At 45.5% G+C, this 22,942-nt stretch overlaps 1 protein-coding gene across 1 annotated transcript in view; it reads right to left on the minus strand.

The window, feature by feature from the left end:
• LOC311225271 (neurobeachin-like) overlaps nt 1-22,942 on the minus strand; it is a gene marked incomplete at its 5' end in the record, with an annotated part of 544,672 nt that overhangs the window by 109,669 nt on the left and 412,061 nt on the right. The window contains 1 exon segment of the mRNA XM_084310493.1: nt 21,173-21,339. Within this exon segment, the coding sequence (XP_084166619.1) occupies nt 21,173-21,339 (167 nt within the window).

Raw genomic sequence — 22,942 nt, forward strand, 5'->3', positions numbered from 1 at the left:
GAAAAATGTAAATCCAATGTAGGCAACCGGGCGATTACCGTCAGAGATTATGCCCCATAATTCCCACTACAAATAGGCTGCAGATGCCAGCGGAGGGGGGGGGGGGGGGAAGAGAAATCCACCCCTTTGAAGATTTAACTCAACGGTATTAAATGCAGTTGATGCATTTGATTTGGTTTGGTTGCGGCTAATCTTTTGTGTAGACCAGATCTAAGCGAACGCCAAAATATTTTCATTTGTCTTTAATACGAATCAAATGCGAAACAAACCGAGGGCCCCCAAATTACAGGGGACTGATTACGGCAAATGTCATAGATGTCAGCGTTCTGATCTCTCTTCCCCTCGTCCCCTCGCCCCCTCGCCCCCCGAGGCATGTGTTTCCAGTTTGGATGTGGTTTCCTAGTGTCGGAGTGAGACCTGTGATACCCTAGACCATGTGGTCAACACCAGACCGGATTTGGACTGTGCCAAAATGTGGCGATGAGGGAACCTCCTCTCGGAGGGTGGTCCGGGGAGGGCTCTGAAGGGTTTGCCTTCCAAAAGAGATCCACAGCCCGGGGAGGGGGGGGGGGGGGCTGCTATACTCGGGGCCGTGGAGGCAATTTGCGGGGGCAGAGGGGGTTTCAATTAGAGTTTCAAGAAAGTGAATTCCCGCAAGTGTAATTGTTTAGTGGATGGGGGTGGGATGGAGATGATGGTGAACCCTATTTGTAATACCAAAAAAAGAAAAATGCATAAATGAACACACTGGAAGGTGGCGAGGGCTTGCAGGGCCTGCACATACTTTTCTACAAACAGGCCACTCGGGGTGGAAGAAGAGCCCAAGCTCTGTTACTACAACAGTGTGGATGAAAAGAACACAGTGGTAGATGCTTGTACCGCTGAACGACAAATCTCAGCCATAATTACCGTAATTTTCGCACTATAAGCCACACCTGAATATAAGCCTCAGGTGTTTTAATGTTTAATTACCATATGTAAGGATTCGTGCACAGAGGGGATTGTCGGGAAAGAGATGGCTGTTTGAGGAAGCTCCCATTTATTAACATTTTTGTTTAAACAGTAACGGTAGCTAGGTACTAACGCCAGCTCACAGAACGATAGCCACGCTAGTTAGCCAGCCAGGTACCAACGCCAGCTCACAGAATGATAGCCACGCTAGTTAGCCAGCCAGGTACCAACGCCAGCTCACAGAACGATAGCCACGCTAGTTAGCCAGTGCTAGCTAGGTACTAACGCCAGCTCACAGAACGATAGCCACGCTAGTTAGCCAGCCAGGTACCAACGCCAGCTCACAGAACGATAGCCACGCTAGTTAGCCAGCGCCAGCCAGGTACTAACGCCAGCTCACAGAATGATAGCCACGCTAGTTAGCCAGCCAGGTACCAACGCCAGCTTACAGAATGATACCCACGCTAGTTAGCCAGCCAGGTACCAATGCCAGCTCACAGAACGATAGCCATGCTAGTTAGCCAGCCAGGTACCAACGCCAGCTCACAGAACGATAGCCACGCTAGTTAGCCAGCCAGGTACCAACGCCAGCTCACAGAACGATAGCCACGCTAGTTAGCCAGCCAGGTACCAACGCCAGCTCACAGAACGATAGCCACGCTAGTTAGCCAACCAGGTACCAACGCCAGCTCACAGAACGATAGCCATGCTAGTTAGCCAGCCAGGTACCAACGCCAGCTCACAGAACGATAGCCACGCTAGTTAGCCAGCCAGGTACCAACGCCAGCTCACAGAACGATAGCCACGCTAGTTAGCCAGCCAGGTACTAACGCCAGCTCACAGAACGATAGCCACGCTAGTTAGCCAGCCAGGTACAAACGCCAGCTCACAGAACGATAGCCACGCTAGTTAGCCAGCCAGGTACCAACGCCAGCTCACAGAACGATAGCCACGCTAGTTAGCCAGCCAGGTACCAACGCCAGCTCACAGAACGATAGCCACGCTAGTTAGCCAACCAGGTACCAACGCCAGCTCACAGAACGATAGCCATGCTAGTTAGCCAGCCAGGTACCAACGCCAGCTCACAGAACGATAGCCACGCTAGTTAGCCAGCCAGGTACCAACGCCAGCTCACAGAACGATAGCCACGCTAGTTAGCCAGCCAGGTACTAACGCCAGCTCACAGAACGATAGCCACGCTAGTTAGCCAGCCAGGTACAAACGCCAGCTCACAGAACGATAGCCACGCTAGTTAGCCAGCCAGGTACCAATGCCAGCTCACAGAACGATAGCCACGCTAGTTAGCCAGCGCCAGCTAGGTACTAACGCCAGCTCACAGAACGATAGCCACACTAGTTAGCCAGCCAGGTACCAACGCCAGCTCACACAACGATAGCCACGCTAGTTAGCCAGCGCCAGCCAGGTACTAACGCCAGCTCACAGAACGATAGCCACGCTAGTTAGCCAGCCAGGTACCAACGCCAGCTCACAGAATGATAGCCACGCTAGTTAGCCAGCCAGGTACCAACGCCAGCTCACAGAACGATAGCCACGCTAGTTAGCCAGCCAGGTACCAACGCCAGCACACAGAACGATAGCCATGCTAGTTAGCCAGCCAGCTACTAACGCCAGCTCACAGAACGATAGCCACGCTAGTTAGCCAGCCAGGTACCAACGCCAGCTCACAGAACGATAGCCACGCTAGTCAACAAAGGAGATGATTGTGGACTTCAGGAGGTCGGGGGTCAAGGACTACAGCCCCCTCAGCATCGACGGGGCACCGGTTGAGAGAGTCAACAGCTTTAAGTACCTCGGAGCCTACATATCCGAGGACTTGACATGGACCACACACATTGACAGTGTTATGAAGAAGGCACGACAACGCCTCTACTTCCTCAGGCGCCTAAGGAAGTTCCAAGTCAGTCAGAAGATCCTTAAGAACTTCTACTCATGTACAATAGAGAGCATCTTGACCGGCAACATCACCTCCTGGTTTGGGAATAGCACTGCACAAGACCGAAGCAGACTACAAAGAGTGACACGTTCAGCCGAACGCACAATTGGAGGGGGGCTCCCCACCCTCCAGAACATTTACAACAAGCGTTGCATGGGCAAGGCTAAGAGAATCATTAAAGACTCCAGTCACCCGAACAACTGCCTCTTTGAACTGCTGCGGTCAGGCAAGCGATACCGGAGTCTCAAGGCGAGCACAGAAAGACTCAGAAGAAGCTTCTATCCCCAGGCCATCAGGCTGCTAAACGAACAATGAATGAACACTACACAACAACAACCACCAAACGCACATAGCACACACATCCACACGCACACACTCACTTTAAACAAACACACTGTAGCACCCACTCCACACACTTTATAGCACACACCCACTTTAAACAAACACACTGTAGCACCCACTCCCCACACTTTATATTTATTGATGAAGGATTGCACTACAACTCGTACACCTTACTGTAAATTGTACCTAAAATTGTACCTCATCCCATTTCTGCTTTGCACTAGATAGTACTGTACATTAGTACACTGCATAGTATTGTATATTATATGGTAACTCAGAACATTGTACATATGTCTATACCGAACACTGTGACCTCATTTTTCTTCTTCTAAATTACATGCTATATTATGTTATTTGATACTATCTTGTCTAGCACAGTCTCTGGAGCGTAACAGTAAGAAGCATTTTGTATGAAAGTATTCTGTACTTCTGTATGACAACTATTAAAGAACTTGAACTTGAACTTGAACTTGAGTTAGCCAGCCAGGTACCAACACCAGCTCACAGAACGATAGCCACGCTAGTTAGCCAGCCAGGTACCAACGCCAGCTCACAGAACGATAGCCAGTTAGCCAGCACCTGCGAAATCGAATGCCAAACTGATGATATCAGGAGCCATCAGTAGCTAGATAACATTAGACAACGCCTCATGCATTAATAAACTAAAGTGAATAGTTCGTTGACTGGGTCATTTTGTTTAATGCTTCAGTTATGTTGAAAGAGGAGCTCTGAGCTGCTCATACACTAGACTCTTGCCATAATGGTTTGTTGACGTGGGTCTGTGAGGGGGAGGAGGAGGGGCAAGGCGTGCACTGCTGCAGCAGATTTAGGAGTCTGATCTGACGGTCACAGAACTGAGGGAGCGGGCCCAGTTAGCTGTAAAAATCCATAGATTAGCCGCACCGTTATATAAGCCGCAGGGTCGAAAAATGGGGGAAAAAGCCGCGGCTTATAGTCCGAAAATTCCGGTACACTTGATTTACACCCGGCGAACATGGTGCTTTGTGGACATCTCCATAATTATGCAAGTGTGCATTTAATAATTCAATAAAAGAAATAATGATAGTAATAATGATATTGAGAAAATACTTCACAGTGTAGTCCCTGCTTTATTTTGGACGATACATTGCGATATAGACCTTTACAAACAATGAATGTTCAAAATGGACCCAGGTGTATTTCCTGTTAAGTGTGTTTGCAAAATATCAATAGCTGGCAGGGAATACACTCTGAGCCAAGCTGTTCCCTAGCAACGCACTTCCATTGAAAAAGGTCTGACTATATGACCAACGCCATTTCTACTTTGAGAAACATCACCTCCGCGCACCATCTCCGTACCAACGACAAATGGTTCATCTGGTAGTAGTCTGTATCCGTCTCTCTCTTGACGGTCTTATTTTCCACATCAAAACGTGTCTGGCCTCATGACAAGCTTAAAGAATGGCCGAGAGCCGGCCCCCTTAGAAACTGGCAAAATTTATTGGCCCCGTCACCCATCAATCACCCAAATGGATTTCAAACTGCATTTTAAAGGCTAATTTTCACCGCACTGATAAATAACAGGAAACAGGAGCACCATTATTTATGGATGCTCTTTAGACTTGCTAAGTGTATAGGATAAATGTATAAGAGGTCTTCTCTTTCAGATAGTATGTATTTAAATCCCGCCTCTCTGCAGTGTGAGAGTCTCAGGGCCACATCGAACAACCCCCCCCCCCCCCCCCCCCAGTCCACAGGGAATGTGTTCTGTTTGTAAAAGGGCAGTAAAATTCTGACAGACATGATTCAATATAAAATGTCCAGGAGGGGGGGTAAAGGAATTGATAACAATTTACCAGCAAAAAATACATAACATCATCCTAGGAAAGAGAGAGACAGATGCATTTGACGACTCCGCTGGGCTCATAACACGATACAGGAGAAGCGTAATATTCCGATGATTTAGCTCTAATGTGGTCTCAGACCGATGGAGGTACGATTTTGTTTCCTCGTATTCTGTCCATACCGTTTCTAGAGCGGCGTGGGTTCTGTGGAAAAGCTAACTGAGATGTTGACAGACCAGACCTATGCCGTTGCTAGCAGATCAGAGGTGCTTGTACAAGACCTCAGCTGTCCGTCAAAACACCCCGGGAACAACCGGCTAGTCCGCGAAACGGCAACAAAGATGAAAACACCAACAGAACAAGGAAGGCCTGCGGTGTGTGTGTGTGTGTGTGTGTGTGTGTGTGTGTGTGTGTGTGTGTGTGTGTGTGTGTGTGTGTGTGTGTGTGTGTGTGCGTGCGTGCGTGTGTGTGTGTGTGTGTGGGACGGTAACTTCAACGCATCTCATGAAAGAAAAGAACCGCTTAGACAAAGTGCAGAGGTGGACCCAGAAGGGGTCACACGCTGAACGGGATTTTGCCGTAAGACTTTTTTTTTTTTTATTAAACGCAAACCTTATCTGTCAAGGTCTGGATTTGTACATATCTCGATGTGATTTATCAAGAAATATATACAGCAAGAATTTTGGGTCTCAATGAATAAAAGCTAGCATATAAAGGTAGTGTCTGGTTAGGAACAAGTTATAATGGATGGATTATCCAATGGGGGGTCTGGGAGGGGGGGGTACGAGCTAGAGCATATGTGTGTAGGGTACTAGATAGCAGGTATTAGGGGTATATCCTGTATAAGACATTTAACTAAATGGTGATTTCATTGGATATGCACTGTTAATGAATGCTTGTATATCTTATCGTGTGTTGTCATGTTTGTTTATATGTTTGTTTAAAAAATAATAAAAAAAGAAAATACAAAAAAAAAGAAAATCATCTGTCAGTTGTTTCAAATCACAAGAGCCAGCATTTTGTGCCGTGATTCCAAACGTTAAGATGTAGTTCATTTGAATGTATTTAGAACATTGGAAATCACAAAATACAATCTTTTGTCATTTTAACCCTTTCACTACCATACTACCAAATTGTTAACCCTTTCACTGCAACAACACATAAGGTTAACCCTTTCACTGCCACACGACAAATGGTTAACCATTTCACAACCACACTACAGAAGGTTAACCCTTTCACTACCACACTACTCCCAGGCCTTTCTGTGTGGAGTTTGCATGTTCTCCCCGTGCTCGCAAGGGTTCCCCCCCCGATAAGAGAAACCCAATGGAAAAAGATGCACAACAGATTGCTAACGCTGTCGCGTCCCTGACGAAGACGGGCAGGAGCACTTGGATTGGTACCCGGGGTGCGGTCCCTCGCCGACGCCCCTATCTGCTTCTGGCTGCCCTTGGGGGGAAGGACGACGGGATGGGTGTGTGTTCCTGTGTGTGTGCCGCCCATCGCACGTGTGTCACTGCATGCCAAATTAAGACTTCTCCAAAGTCCTGCATTATACTGTAGTGTGGTAGTGAAAGGGTTAAAGTTGAGCTGAAATGGCATTTTCGAGAATCTGTTTTTTGTGACGTATTTGCGAGTGAAAGAGGCCAGGCAGGCGGGACATAACGTTGGGAGGAATTTGATATGATCGTTGAAAACATCAAGTCTCCAGAGTGAAGAGGTCACAATATTATTGGTTGAAATTGGTTTGTGCAAGCCTACGTAAACACAGGTAATATTTTGTTTTACAGGAAGGAAACATGATTGGATTTAACATTTTTAGGCATATACTGTTAAATAGGTGCACAATATGGGGAAATGATCTATAACGGTTAAAAAGGATTTTTTTTTAAATTTCAGCTCAACTTTAATTGAATGCCTGCTAGATAAATAAAACCATGGTTTGCATTTTTTGTTTTGTTTTTTTAGTATGCCCAAATCCCCTTCAGCTGAGCGTGCTCCTGGGTCCACACCTCCACATTTTGACTCTGATTTTGACCATGGCCATTTGCACTGGGTGGTCAGGTCAGAGGACCGCTGCCCGGACCACTTCAACAGTTTAAGCAGTTCCTATTTGTTCACAGAGGACACTTGTGTGACGGAGCAGTCAAGGGGATGGAAAGGGGCACGGAGATTCAATAAAACACCATTATATTCCTTTTAAATGCCGCCATTACGGACATGAATGGGAGTATAATTATAATAAATACCAGTAATCAGACAATTCTATTTAAAGAGGGAGTGACTGGTTTCCATCACACACACACGCGCTCACACGCGCTCACACACACACGCACACGCACACGCACACGCACACACACACACACACACACACATGCATGCATGTAGTTGCTGCCATGCCCCAGTCCTCTGTATGTGTGTGTGTCTTGGACACTGAACACACCACCACCAGTTTTCAACGGAATTCCAATCCGAGAACAAATGGTCTATTCTTTCTCCTCCGGTTGTCACTGTAGACGCCGTCACCGACCATGAGTAACTAGATCCCAGAGAAGTTCAGTCATTGTCCCGATTTCACTGAGGTCACCACCAATGATGCAAGCGTGACCGTTTCATGTTTTAAAACGCATGTTTTTACCGGTAACCTGTTTAAAAACGCGCGGCTCCCTCGTTATATATATTGAGAGATATTTAATTTAGTCAAAACAATGATCATGTGGAAAAAAGATCAAACTTCTCATGAAACTGATCTGACAATACCCTTACAAACAAGTAACATGGTGTTTTCAAAATAGTATCATGGTATTTTCAAAAAAGTATTGTGGTATTTTCAAAAAGGTATCTACCGGTCACTATGAAATACCATCAGTATCATGTTTTAAATTGGATTATACCATGGTATTTGTTAAGTACAATTAATGTGGTACAATGGTTATATGTAACTTTCACCATGGCAGCTATGGTACATTCTATATACAATGGCTGGCACCATGGTAAAACCAAAATTACCATCAAACTACCAGGATACTTTTTCACAAGGGTAGTTTGTCAGGTGGGGTGGGGTTGAAAACAATACCTATAAGTAAGTAAGTAAGTAAGTAAGTAAGTTGGACGAAGACCAATGGAAGTGCACATCAAAAAGTGGCAACTGACAGCCACGTGGCGATGACGTTTCTCTTCAAATAAAACTCTGAGAAATGAGAAACAATATAAATAAACATAGTAATTTCCTCAACGACAACACATTTCAATCTTGATAATTTGTCTAATGAACGCACATGTGTAAACATCTTGAGTGGATTATCGCAGAGGGAGAGGAGAACTTTCATCTTCATCTCTTATCACTGAACTCCCCGCCGACACGTGCACACTCAGCAACAACCAAACGCATGCAGTCAGTGGATACGAGTCGGTCCCACACGCGATACGCAGATGAAGGATTCCCATGAGAAACTCTACGGATACAGCGGATAGGATTATTTTTTTTATCTACAAATAGCCTGGTTGGAGTAACTACTGGAATTCCTCAGATTTGTTTACCAAAAAAAGAAGAAACGTAGGTTTTTTCTGGGACTGGATCCGAGTGCAAACAAGTGAGACAGAGTCTCAGTCTCATTAAGGGGTAACTATAGGCTACAGGAAACAACACAACATCGACAACAGCATCAACTCCAGGGTCATGTGGCGTAATGAAGACGGACGAAGGCGCTCCGACCCGGGGATAAAGAGCCATACTGTGGGTGAACTCTCTCCCCGGCTTGCCAGCTTTGTGGGCCCCCATCTTTCATCAGAAATGGGGCACAGTCCAGCGGTGCCCGGCTCAATTTCTCCTCCCGCTGGAAATTGATGATTGTGTGAATGGGCCCCTTTCCAGAGATAATTAGCACAGTCGGCAAGGTTAAGAGCGCCCCACGGGAAGAGAGTCTGGTGGAGGTCAACAACGCACGGGAGAGGAGAGAACGCCTGCTCGCTAGAACAAAAGAAACCTTGCGCTTTCCATCGAATATACATCTAAATGAATATGCAAAAACGTGTTTTCTACTTGAAATACTGTGCCGTTGTCCTTCTATTTGTTATTCTAGGATACAAACTACTATTCTACGACTGCTACTATTAGCAGCTGCTGCTGTTCTAGGCACTGTATGTGGAATGCTAGCTCGGGAGGAGAGGGCTAAAAAAGTAGGTTGTCAAAAACGATAAACGTCTTGTGTTCAATTTATGGCAAAAAAGGAGGAGCATGACGGGACAAATGTATGGTGATTTGTACCAATAGTATTCTTACAAAAAATACAATTAAATCATTTATATTAAAAGAAAATATATATATATACATTCCTATGATCTGACTTCGGGAGCCCCACAGTGATTTATTAAGAAAACACACAGTACAGGCACTCTGCCGCATCAACCCTATGAATGCCAAAGAGAATCATATTCAAAGTGCTTTCTGCTGTCTGTGTATCTTCTGGCTGAATTCAGGGACCTTGGTCGCCCCTCTCGAACCCCCCCTCCCCCCCCAGAGGGGTCATCAGACGGGGAGGAACCCATGCTTTTAACCCCCCCCCCCCCCTCTCCTCCAAAGATGCTCCGAGGCAGACCCTGCAGGACCCTCCGCCTGCATAGTGGAGAGCGCTATTAGAATTGATAACCCTTTCAGGCGCGACCAGAAGACTGTGAGCAGAGTGTGACTGAGAGGCTCATTCCATCACAAAGTTATTATCCGCAGGCAGATTGTTACCATTCATCACGCGGGGAGAGACGAAACTCACTGTTAGTCAAGGGAAACGGCACTTTCACCGCCTCCCCAACGCAGATCAATACACGCCACCAAACCCCATCCCTCCACCATGCACCCCACCACCCGCCCTCCACTACGAAAAAAGTAATTATACAGGAGAAATGTTGACAATCGATAGATCAGTCCGTTTAGGTTAAGGTCTGCTGCGGGGGCTAGTGTGGGGAGGGGGGGGGGGGGCCGGACCTCCTCCTCTCTGTCAGCTGTCAGTGATGCTGCTGAAGTCGACACGGGCACCTGGACGGGAACAAAGGGTTAGTCTGTCTCCTTCGAGACCTTTTACATTTCTGTTAGGGTGGCCGGGTGTGTCAGGACAATTAGTACCTCAGGTGTGGCGGCATGAATGAATGGGGGCACAGTGACTGCAAACCCAAAGTGGCCAATGTTTTAGCGAGGAGGTGTGTTGAGGATGTTGGGAGGGTGTGTGTGTGTGTGTGTGTGTGTGTGTGTGGGTGTGTGTGTGTGTGTGTGTGTGTGTGTGTGTGTGTGTGTGTGTGTGTGTGTGTGTGTGTGTGTACAGTATGACTATGCTCTGTATGTGACTAGTATGTGAGCTCATTCTATTGTTGCTGTAAATTGCTCTGGCTTCAGCTAAATGCCCAACATGTAAATGGAAAAGGTACATTATGTACAGTATGTTTGTCATAACAGCAAATTGATTACAATATACCGTATTATAATCATAATACACAATGATGATTATTATACTAATAATAATTTAAAAAAATTAACATGTTGTTCTCATGCTCGTCTACATGGGTCTGAAATGTGTATTACTTATAATCTCTGGGTTGTTTTGATGAATTAAAAACACAATTACCGTTGGTGCTTATTTTCCTTGTGGGAATTAATGAGAAAATTACCTTGCGGTTCTATGACATGAATGATGTTTTTACATGTTCTATTGTTTTTTACTATCACCGCAATAGGGTGGTCCAAGAACATTATTCTCAGACGAAATTCATCAGCCTCGCCTTGACATCTCCTTTCACTCTAGACGAGGCTGAACTTTATAATCCACTGGCAGGGTTCAGAGGTCAACAGCAGAGGGGACCAGAGGGCAGGGAAAATCACTCTCTCCCTGGAAAAAAGTCTGACATCCAATTTTCAACTTGATTTATCAGTGCAAAGCTAAAATTGATAGTGTGTCATTACTGGGCAGAGAGCTGTCCTGGAGAGTTGTATCAAAGCCTTCTCGTTTTGATTTAGCGCGGCGGATCAATACCGCCCTATACTGTTTCAATTTGAGGACTATTGATTTCCCCATGCCGACTCAATACGGGGGGGTCATTCATCATCAGCCGAGCATATAGTATGATCTAACAGGCCTCTATACGGTCTGATCTGGTTATGCCTCACGCAGGTCACATGACCGCCCTCCAAGACGTGCGCAGAATATTTCCTCCTCGTACCCGGCATCGGCCCGATGTCGCAGAAATACAATATCTCACGCTGTTTGTAATCAGTGAACGTGACAACACAACGGGGAGGGGTCACCGGCGCCCGCTAATAATCTACAGATGTGTTTGTTATTCAGGGCTTCGCTGTACGGCACCAGACAGACACGTCTAATGCAGCTCAACGGCCCAATGCCAGCCAGGTGGCTTCATCAATCTGAACACCTGGTGGACCACGTTTTGAGGGGGGAGGGATATTTAACCATGGTGCCTGTAGGAAAGTATATTTTCTCCTGCCCGCATAAGAAGGATTTTGTTTATAATGTGTTCGACGTGAATTATCAATATCCTGTGGCGTGTCTCCAGGTAGGACTTGAGAGTAAAATGAAAGGCAATTTCCAGGGGTGAGGGTGAAAACACTAACAACTAAAGGCAAAGGCACACATGCACACACACACACACAAACACACACACACACAAACACATCATAAGCAGTCAACAATAACAGACTGCCATTTCAAACCGCTTGAGGGCTTTATATTTTACAAGAGCAGCATAAATGGGAAAGTTAATGTAGCATTGAATAAGACTAAGCTGCTCAACTGCAACACCGCCTTGAGCTTGTGAGCATATTGCATCATTTTTCTTCCCCAGCAGGTTAGCGTTACATTTGAATTTGTTGGAAGTTTTGCAGTATTATTTACAATACACCCACGCTCAATAACCTTTTGTTTCAATGCAAATGCTACGCCTCCCGAGAAGGTTCCCATAAATATTGGAATACGGGCCCAGAATCCAATCCAGTACGTTTTGTCATGGCTAGTCCATTGTATGAATACCTGGTTTGGGTATAATCTCCGGCATGGACCAGGAATATAAAACTAAAAACCGCCTGTAACAAATTCACAACTACATAACAATTTACTTCTCGCTGTGGAAGTGCTGTAATCAATCAGAGGAGCGGCATGTGTCCTCTCAGTAGACGTGTTTTTAGGTGAGAAATAGAATGTTCTACGTGAAAATTACTACATTTATATATCGGTATCACACAGTACATGGAAATGAGTATTGGTAATATTAGTTATTATTAGTCAAATATCAATAAACTCATTCCATGAACAAGATAAGATAAGATATTAATAATCTGTGTTTGCATCGGTTGTTTTGTCCGATTTTTTATTAGCTACACATTAACCATATAGTATGTAAAATATGGATCAAATTACATAATTTTGTGTATTTATTCCGACATGGATAAACATGAAATATATATATATTTTTTTTATGAAGATGGTTATCCATCTGCCTTGTATTTTCAAAATGTAATAAAGAAACTAACATTTTTGTTTTGGTAAATTAGTCAAAGTGTGGTTTCTGTAAGCAAGGTATGTAGCTGACGACTTGTTTTTACATACATTTTCACATACATTAGTTGCACTGGGGATACATATTGTAGTCACCACTGATAATTAGATGTAGTACACAGTATTTGTTATAATTATGCGAGAAGCATCCCTACTGTGATATATATAATAATGCTGGTTTACCCCTTAAAAAAAAAGCATTGCGGTAGTTTGATGGTATTTTCAGTTTTAACATGGTACTGACCATTGTATAAATAATAGACCATGGTGCTGCCATGGCACTGTAAACGTCATGCATCGCCATGGTAACACATATTTAAACCATGATACATATAGTATTTCCATAATTCTTTGGTCACTACCATGTTTTTCTGTTTTTTGGAAATAATTGTTTTTGCAAGGGACTGTTCATATGTTCATATTGACTCATATAGCAGTACTGTAAGCATGTTTATTAAAAGTGAAAGTCAGTCATCTACTGCCCTACAAAAGCTAAGTGCAGTAACTACAATTTTGGTCAAAATTTAGTTATGACTGAAATTGAACCTTTGGATATCTGTTTTATCTTGTGACAACATTTCTTGGTTCAATCTTGTTCTGTTATAGTGAACGTAGGGTGTACAAATCCAACCAAAACCCAAGGCAAACCACAGTAAGTGTAGTTACAGCACTCTGCCTTGGTTCAGGATTGTACCGGGCCAATGCAAACCGCAGTAGATGCAGTTACAGCACTCTGCCTTGGTTCAGGATTGTACCGGGCAAACCACAGTAAGCAGGGCCGCCTGGGAGAAATGCGAGGCCCTGTGCGAGATTGAAACGCGAGGCCCCCCCCCCCCCCCCCCCCCCCCCTAAAGGTAATTATTTTTTCTTTTTTCTTTTCTTTTTTCTTTTTTTCATACAGTCAACATATTCTTAAATAATAGCGCTGCCCGAGGCTGGACATGATACAGTCAACATATAGCAAGAGAGAGAGAGAGAGAGAGAGAGAGAGAGAGAGAGAGAGAGAGAGAGAGAGAGAGAGAGAGCGAGAGAGAGAGCGAGAGTCAATATACAGTGTTATCGCTTTGTAACACTGTACAAATTTCTCCACAACACACATGTACAAGTGGCAGTAATGCAGAAAATCCAGCAAGGGAAGAAGCAGTGTAGAAAACAGGTGGAGTTTTTGCCTAGCAATGGGAATGCTTTGGCTGTACTGTGTAGATAGAAGTACACACTCTAGTGTTGATGTCTTTGTTTACAAGGCTTCAGGTATGGTTGCTCTGCTACAAACACAGTAGAGCAGCTGTGTGCACATCCAACCTGTTTTAGGCCAGGTGCAGGATAAAACTAAATGTGACTGAACGTTAGCTAGCCGGCCCGCTTTGGCTCAATATAACGTTAGCTACGTTAGCTAGCCGGCCCGCTTTGGCTCAATATAACGTTAGCTACGTTAGCTAGCCGGCCCGCTTTGGCTCAATATAACATTAGCTACGACAGCTAGCCGGCCCGCTTGGCTCAATATAACGTTAGCTACGTTAGCTAGCCGGCCCGCTTGGCTCATTATAACGTTAGCTACGTTAGCTAGCCGGCCCGCTTGGCTCAACATAACGTCTACGACAGCTAGCCGGCCCGCTAGCTCAACATAACGTTGGCTACGATAGTTAGCCGGCCCGCTAGCTCAACATAACATCAGCTACGATAGCTAGCCGGCCCGCTGGCTCCACAAAACGTTAGCCAACATAACGTAACCACGATAGCTAGCCGGCCCGAGAGAGAGAGAGAGAGAGATATCTCCACAGCGGGAATAGAATAGAGTGCATTAAAAACTCACCAAACGTCCAAGAGGATGGAGACAACCGCGTGGAGTTGACGAAGTTCATCTGCCGAACGACCGTCCTCTTCATCTTGGCATAACAATGCTGCACGTGCTCTCTCTAGGTTAGCTAACGCTAGTTAGCCTTTAGCTAAGCTACTAGCCAACATGGCTATCCCGACTGAACCACACGTTAGCACTCGATATTATAATAATAATAATAATAATAATAATTTAGGACCTGCTCCGAGGTCACCATTTGGCACACATGCGAACCATGCATACAATGCGTATCTGCGATTAACCCATCCCGTCGTCCTTCCCCCCCAAGGGCAGCCGGGAGCAGACAGGCGCCACGTGAGCCGCGCCAGGGGACCAATCCAAGTGCTCCTGTCCGTCTTCGTCAAGGACGCCACAGCGTTAGCGATCTTGTTGTTGTGCATGTTTTTCCATTGGGTTTATCTTATCGGGGGGGGAAACCCTTGCGAGCACGGGGAGAACATGCAAACTCCACACAGAAAGGCCTGGGAGATACCCCACCTGGGTAACTGGCATCATGGAAACCTGGTCCCCAAGCGGGATTCGAACCCTGGACCTTCTTGCTGTGAGGCGACAGTGTTAACCACTACACCACCGTGCGTAGCTAAAGCTAACTAGCTGTCCCTGCCTTTAGCTAAGCCGACATGGCTAGCTTGACTGAACTTTCTAACATGCAACAACTTTCATCTTCAGTCCATCTGCAGAATGACCATCCTCTTCGTCTTGGCTGGCATAACCTCCAATGCTGCACGCGCGAAATAGTCAGACGCAGCTGACGCACGCCGGCCGACTGTACACATGTAACCCCTCCCTTCGTTGAAACCAATAGTATGTCTGCTGCAGAGCCGCAGAGCTCCAATAGTGTATCTGCAGTCTACAGAGCCGCAGAGCCAGGAACAAGTCAGACACATTCTACAAACGTGTCTAATGTGAAATATATAAGCATATAAGCAAAACTATATTTTAGGTCTGTGATGAAAAAGGGCCTTGCGGGAAGGGGGGCCTCACAAAAAAATAAATAAAAAATAAAAATAAAAAATAAAAGAATAATAAATAAAAACATTTTTTTTATTTTTTTTTGTGCGAGGCCCCCCTTCCTGCGAGGCCCTGTGCAACCGCACTGCTCGCACACCCCCTGAGGCGGCCCTGACAGTAAGTGTAGTTACAGCACGCTGCCTTGATTCAGGATTGTACCGGGCCAATGCAAACCGCAGTAGATGCAGTTGCAGTCGCAGGAGATGCAGTAGCTGTAATAGTAATAATAGTTTGGTTCTCCCTGAAAAGCGAACACTAGCTAGCTTGCGAGACATGATTAGTCAGTGAATTGGAGTTCTATTAGCTTCTATTCAGATGTTAAACCGTAGGCCTATACTTAACACTTTGAATGCCACCCACGAGTTTTCTCGTGTTATTACACCCCGGGTTGAATGCCCACTCACGAGAATATTCGTTTTATTCGTTTATTTTTTTTATTAGCGATCTGAAATCATATTGCATCAAGCGAGCCTACCGTTGGAGATCCAGTCACCCCAGGCGCTCAGATGTGAAAAAAGCGCCCCCTATCGTCTTCCAGATGGTAAATCACCCTTTTGGATTGGACTCAATGAAAGTGAATGGGAGAAAGGATTTCTGACTCTCGACCGGCATCGACCGGCATCACTCCGGAGCCTGAAGAGCAGCGGGGATTATGTGTTCTACTGTATACACGGTTGATCAATACAATGATCGATTTTTTCGAATGGTGATCAGGAATTGGAATAATCCATTTGGATACCATCTGACCTCAGGTAAGGAATCTATGTTATCAGTCTTAGGATAATCAGACTCGTTTTCACGGATATATAAGCGTTTCCCCTATATGTGATATGGCTGTTTTGACTGTAAAAGCCATCAGGAAATAAGAGCAGCGATTATCAGCGCGCGGCACAAGCGTGCGTGCGCACACATATACTATCGATTATCTAGCATTTATTTGAAAACGATTCATAAATAGGCCGACAAATGACAACGTTCTAGAATATTACAGTAAAAGGCGATTATCATAGAATGTGTTGTTTTTTCTGCGAAAACGAGTGATTTCCAAAATGCTATCAAACGGAAATGAAGCGATAAAAAAACAATCTGCTTTGACAATGTTGACTGGAAAATGAGTCTTTGATAAGCGACGGGCAGATTAGACACATAGCCATAATTTAAAACATAGATTAGGCGATATTAACGTTAACAATGGAGTGGATTTGGGCATTCAAGGAAAAGGAAAACACGGACTGGCTAAAGGGGACTCGCTCGCTGACGTGAATAGGCACTGATCTGCCACCGCCCGCCCACATATTAACTGTGATACGTTTATATGAAAAAAAAAGCAGCCATTATATGAGCAGCGAGTGGAAATAATGCGGAAGCGGTTTCCCTGTCTCTGTCTCTGCATTTACACACAGTCGCGAGTCGAGCCGCTCACACACGCACGTCGCTCTCGGAGCGATCTCTCCCTCTCTCTATCTGTCTCTCCCTCTCTCTCTCTCTCTCTCTTGTATCAGCACTCACGTCAACCTGTTGCAAAATATCATAGGGCACGCTCCCACGTGTATTCCGATCCGTGCAATAATATTCACAGGGGTATATATTGTCATTTGAAACAAGTTACCAATGCATTGTCCCGTGGGATTGTGCCCACCCGCGGCGAATTCAGTTAGTCCTCTCTATCTCTCTCTCTCCCCCAAAAGGTATGCAGTGCAGTGCAGTGGGTGACTGTCACTCAAAGCACATTGCGAGTATGGGCGGAGCCCAGCCAAAAACAGCTTGAAATCTTGAAGGGCAGAACTGCTGCTCTACAGTACTTGATTAGAAATACAAAACAATGAATCTTTTTGAAAAAGAACTTACAGATGTGTTCCATAGACTCACAGGAATTGTGTACAATTGCCCAAATAGTGAAAGAAATAGTAAGATAGTTCCCCTTTAATAATCTCACATGGCACACTAAGTAGCCAAGTTATCATTTGCAGAACAAACCTGATGAAGTGGATATTGCAACAAAAGTACTTGAGGATTGCTTTAATTAGTCTCAATTACCATTTCATTTTCACTTTTTAAAACATGCAAACATCTATAAATAAAACAATTAAATATGAATGGAATGTAGTGTATTTAATAAAAACTGTTTTCAAACTGAAAATGCTGGGTAGTGTAGAGGTCTAAGCACTGGAGCGACTGGGTAGTGTAGTGGTCTAAGCAGCACTGGAGAGGCTGGGTAGTGTAGAGGTCTAAGCACTGGAGAGGCTGGGTAGTGTAGAGGTCTAAGCAGCAGTGGAGAGGCTGGGTAGTGTAGAGGTCTAAGCAGCACTGGAGAGGCTGGGTAGTGTAGAGGTCTAAGCACTGGAGAGGCTGGGTAGTGTAGAGGTCTAAGCAGCACTGGAGAGGCTGGGTAGTGTAGAGGTCTAAGCATCTGTTCGACTGTTTCTCTTCAAACTATAACTTCTCTCACACCACGACCCTCCAGACGTGGTGGAGGCACTGGTCTTTTGAACTCTCCCTCATGGTCTACAAACTCAATATCACTTCCAACCCTGTCACTCCAGTGGCGAATCCTTATGGAAGCCAACGGAAGCCATGCCTCCCTATAAATTCATATCAAATATGAAATATGAAATATGAAAAAAAAAAAAAATTTAATATAGTTTACATTCTTTTTCATCTGTGCATCTGTGTTATATATATATTTTTTTTTAAATGTCTCCCTCTTCTTCTTCTCACTCCCTCTAACACACTGTCAGACTGTGCTCACTGCAGCTAGTATAGGAGAGAGGCAGTGGGTAGGTCTCTTTCTCCAGGCTTCCAGCATTATAGAGTCCAAATCCGATCCTAGCCAATCAGATTCGAGCTGACTGCCACACCCTAAAAGTTTAAAACGGAGCTGGGAGGAAAACACTCAGCATATTTTCCCCCCTGGAGGCGGGGCACTCAGAAGTTCACGTTTCCACCTGACTACCTAACGTGACATCCCATTAGTAGTATAAAAGGAAATGAGCTTCTGTGCATAATAACACTGGCGGAGCGCAGTCAGTCAGTAGCCTACACCCCGTATATTCCGATAACGCTATATAAACCATGCTGCATTCATTCTGAGAGAAAGATCTATTATTCCAAATGCTATTTATAGGGTTTTGACCATAATTACACTACTGTTGCTATTTTACAATGAACTATAATGAATTACGGTTCATACAGAAGAGAGAAGAAAGACATGTCCTGAGAGCGGCCGAAAGGAAGTATAGAAAGTCATGCCTCACTGGTGACATCAGGAATGGGAGTGACTGGCTCTGCACTGGCATGGCTGACATCCTACCTCTTCTCCCTCTACACCAAATCTATGGGTAACATTATCACGTCTCATGCCTTCTCGTACCATTGCTATGCCGAAGATACTCAACTCTTCCTCTCCTTTCCTCCCTCAGATATCAGAATTATCAGATATCAGAATTGATATCACAGAATTGCTACACACTTCTTCAATCAATATCTGAAATGAAAAATAAATAAAACACTAAACTTCTTACTGTCTCATACTATCATGCACTCTTCCTACTATACTAATATGTCTTTACTACTATGCACTCAACACTGCAACACCCAAGTTTCAGCACTGTTTGATGATCATTGTTACTCAGCTGTGAGTTGTACCCTACCTACTGACTTGCCGTACAGAACTTGCAAGTCGCTTTGGATAAAAGTGTCAGCTAATGACAAAATGTAAAAATATAAATGTTGCGGCAGCGTAATGTACGGGTCTAAGCACTGGTGCGGCTGGGTAGTGTAGAGGTCTAAGCACTGGAGCGGCTGGGTAGTGTAGACTGAGGTCTAAGCACTAGGTGTGGCTGGGTAGTGTAGAGGTCTAAGCACTGGAGCGGCTGGGTAGTGTAGAGGTCTAAGCACTGGAGCGGCTGGATAGTGTAGAGGTCTAAGCACTGGAGCGGCCGGGTAGTGTAGAAGTCTAAGCACTGGAGCGTCTGGGTAGTGTAGAGGTCTAAGCACTGGAGCGGCTGGGTAGTGTAGAGGTCTAAGCACTGGAGCGGCTGGGTAGTGTAGAGGTCTAAGCACTGGAGCGGCTGGGTAGTGTAGAGGTCTAAGCACTAGGTGTGGCTGGGTAGTGTAGAGGTCTAAGCACTAGGTGTGGCTGGGTAGTGTAGAGGTCTAAGCACTAGGTGTGGCTGGGTAGTGTAGAGGTCTAAGCACTAGGTGTGGCTGGGTAGTGTAGAGGTCTAAGCACTGGAGCGGCTGGGTAGTGTAGAGGTCTAAGCACTGGAGCGGCTGGGTAGTGTAGAGGTCTAAGCACTAGGAGCGGCTAGGTAGTGTAGAGGTCTAAGCACTGGAGCGTCTGGGTAGTGTAGAGGTCTAAGCAGCACTGGAGCGGCTGGGTAGTGTAGAGGTCTAAGCACTAGGAGCGGCTAGGTAGTGTAGAGGTCTAAGCACTAGGAGCGGCTAGGTAGTGTAGAGGTCTAAGCACTGGAGCGTCTGGGTAGTGTAGAGGTCTAAGCATTCGCCTACCACCGCAGGTTGTATTCCTGGTAGCGGTACGTCTGGCTTGATTAGTCATCCCTAAGAACACAATGGCAGTGGGAAGCCGGGTATAAGAGTCCTGGTTGGTCGTGCCGCCTGTTTGCCAGTGGGGGGAGGGGATCTGGGGGAGATGAACCTCCATGTGTGTTACGCTCTCCCAGTGAAACTCCTCGCTGTCAGGTGAAAAAGAAGCGGCTGGCAACTCCACATGCATCGGAGAAGGCATATGGTAATCTACACCCTCCCCAGAACGACAGTAGGGCAGCGCAACGACCAGGACGGAATTGGCTTAATGACAAAATTGGGGGATGGGAGAAAAAGTGAAAAGGCAATAAATAAATAAATACAAACATTTCTTTCTCTTTGAGGCTATGCTTCCTGTGATGGGGGGGGGGGGGCTGTGGTAGGAACCAGAGCAGGAGAGCAGGATAGCAGGAGAGCCGGAGAGCAGGCGGTTGTTTTAACAGGACCCATGGGGAGGCCTCCAACTACCACCAGGTGCTGTGCTGTGTGACTGAGAGCGCGACTGAATGCCTGGACAATACAGCAAAAACACCCCCCCCCCCCCCACCCCCCACACACACACACACACAGACACACACTATCCCCTTCGTCCACCTCGGCCTGTCTGACCACTGGCCAATCAGCTGTCCCCAGGGGATTAAGCCACTCCGCACTGTAATTGAGTTTGCTGACCCGGTAGCTGACCCTATTGGATCTTGGGAAAATGACATTAGCTGGTGGTCCTATCTCATCACTGGTGCACACAGGTACCTTTTGTTGGCTCTGGCCTGACTCTACTGTATCACCATCCGACCATGGTCCCAGCTTGGCTGCCCAGGCACCATGCTTGTTGGTGAGGTCTTACCTCTGAGCCAGGGCTGCCCAGGCACCATGCTTGTTGGTGAGGTCTTACCTCTGAGCCAGGGCTGCCCAGGCACCATGCTTGTTGGTGAGGTCTTACCTCTGAGCCAGGACTCCCCAGGCACCATGCTTGTTGGTGAGGTCTTACCTCTGAGCCAGGGCTGCCCAGGCACCATGCTTGTTGGTGAGGTCTTACTTCTGAGCCAGGGCTGCCCAGGCACCATGCTTGTTGGTGAGGTCTTACCTCTGAGCCAGGACTCCCCAGGCACCATGCTTGTTGGTGAGGTCTTACCTCTGAGCCAGGACTCCCCAGGCACCATGCTTGTTGGTGAGGATGTTGAGGATCTTCAGCTTCAGCTGGTTGGCCGTCACATGGTCTCTGTGTTTAGCGGCGCTGATCAGGTGATCACACATCTTCTCTTCCTCTTTCCTGTCGGCAGCATACTGGGCACAGTTGGACTGAAGAAGAAAGAGAAGAAGAAGATTTACTTTATTGTCAATATACACTGCAATGTGTCTTTTTCTACCTCTCTCTCTCTCTCTCTCTCTCTCTCACATATCCCTCCTAGATACACATACTGTACACATATCCCCCTACTACACAGATGCATCAGGGAGGTCAGAGGTCCGAGCACAGGATCGTCCCACAGTACAGGGCCCCTGGAGCAATTAGGGGGTTCAGTGCCTTACTCAAGGGCACTTAGGCAGAGATGGTGGGCACTGTAGATGTAATATCAGTCACCAGTTCACAGCTGGAATACAGCATCCTTGGTACATGGGGATGAACACGGCAACCTTTCGGTGAGGGATAAAAATGAAATAATAATAATAATAATAATAATAATAATAATAATAATAATAATAATAATAATAATAATAATAATAATAATAATAATAATAATAATAATAATATAATAATAATAATAATAATAATAATAATAATAATAATAATAATAATAATAATAATAATAATAACAAATAAAACAATATAACCATTAATGTAACTATATTTTAGAGGTGTGGGTACAATATGTGCTGCCAAAAAAAAAATCATAAAAACAAATCTGCCATCATTGTACTAAGAGCATTTATAATTGTTTTTTACTTCCATAAAGCCAGAAAAATACGCCACTATATCCTCTCCGACGGAGCATTCGTCACGTGAAGAGAGGTTATGGCTTCATTCAGCACACTCAAGTGCATAAAGATATTAGCGGACAGCCGAGATGTATTTTCTGCCGGTGCCTTTGAAGGGGCCCAGTAAATCACGGAGAGCACATGGGAAGGCAGCGTGTTCGCCGCCTGACTGTAGACAGATGAGCTGCTTCGGCACAGCCGCTATTAGAGGGGAGGAACACAATGGGGTCCGTGGAGGTTAACAGGGTTACGCCGCTGCCATCGCGCCGAGGACGACGTGCGGGTGAAGAGAAATGTAATAGAGAATTTAGGATTTCCAACGACATCCGTATCCTGTGGTGCATTGGAAACAGGGACGGTACTAAACATACACAGCCTTCTATGACGTGTGATATACAGTGCAGTAGGATCGAGTTTTAAGTGCAAGATGTACATAGTCCGATACTCCTTTTTCGATGCTACCTTGTCCTATCAGATACAGTATAATGTTATTGCTACTGTAACCCTTAACGCGACCCGAATAAATGTCTGAGGGAGAAGAGCGGGAGTAAAAAAGCAAAAAGAAAAACTATAACAAAACCGGTATCGCAAAGATAGATTTCGATTTGATTAGATTAGAGAAACTTGAATGTCATCAATGAAGCAATTTGTTCTGCGGGGGGGGGGGGGGGGGGTTCAAGACAATATTCGAGAACCAGGGCAGCTCTCCCAGTCTTCCAGCTGGCTGAAAATAATCTCGGGGAGCGCGTCTGACTTTATCTGTGCTGCTAAAACAAGATTGTCTTACTATACCGCCCTGGGGGGGGATCGCTTGCTAATATTCAAAATCTAATTTGCTAACAGAAGCTGGAAGTTAATTGAATTTCCTGCTTTTAAATTTGAATTCTGTCAGATATCATACCTCGACATATTCCTCATATGGCGG

This window comes from Notolepis coatsorum (assembly GCF_963971535.1).
Source record: "Notolepis coatsorum genome assembly, chromosome: 1".
NCBI classification, from domain to species: Eukaryota; Metazoa; Chordata; class Actinopteri; order Aulopiformes; family Paralepididae; genus Notolepis; species Notolepis coatsorum.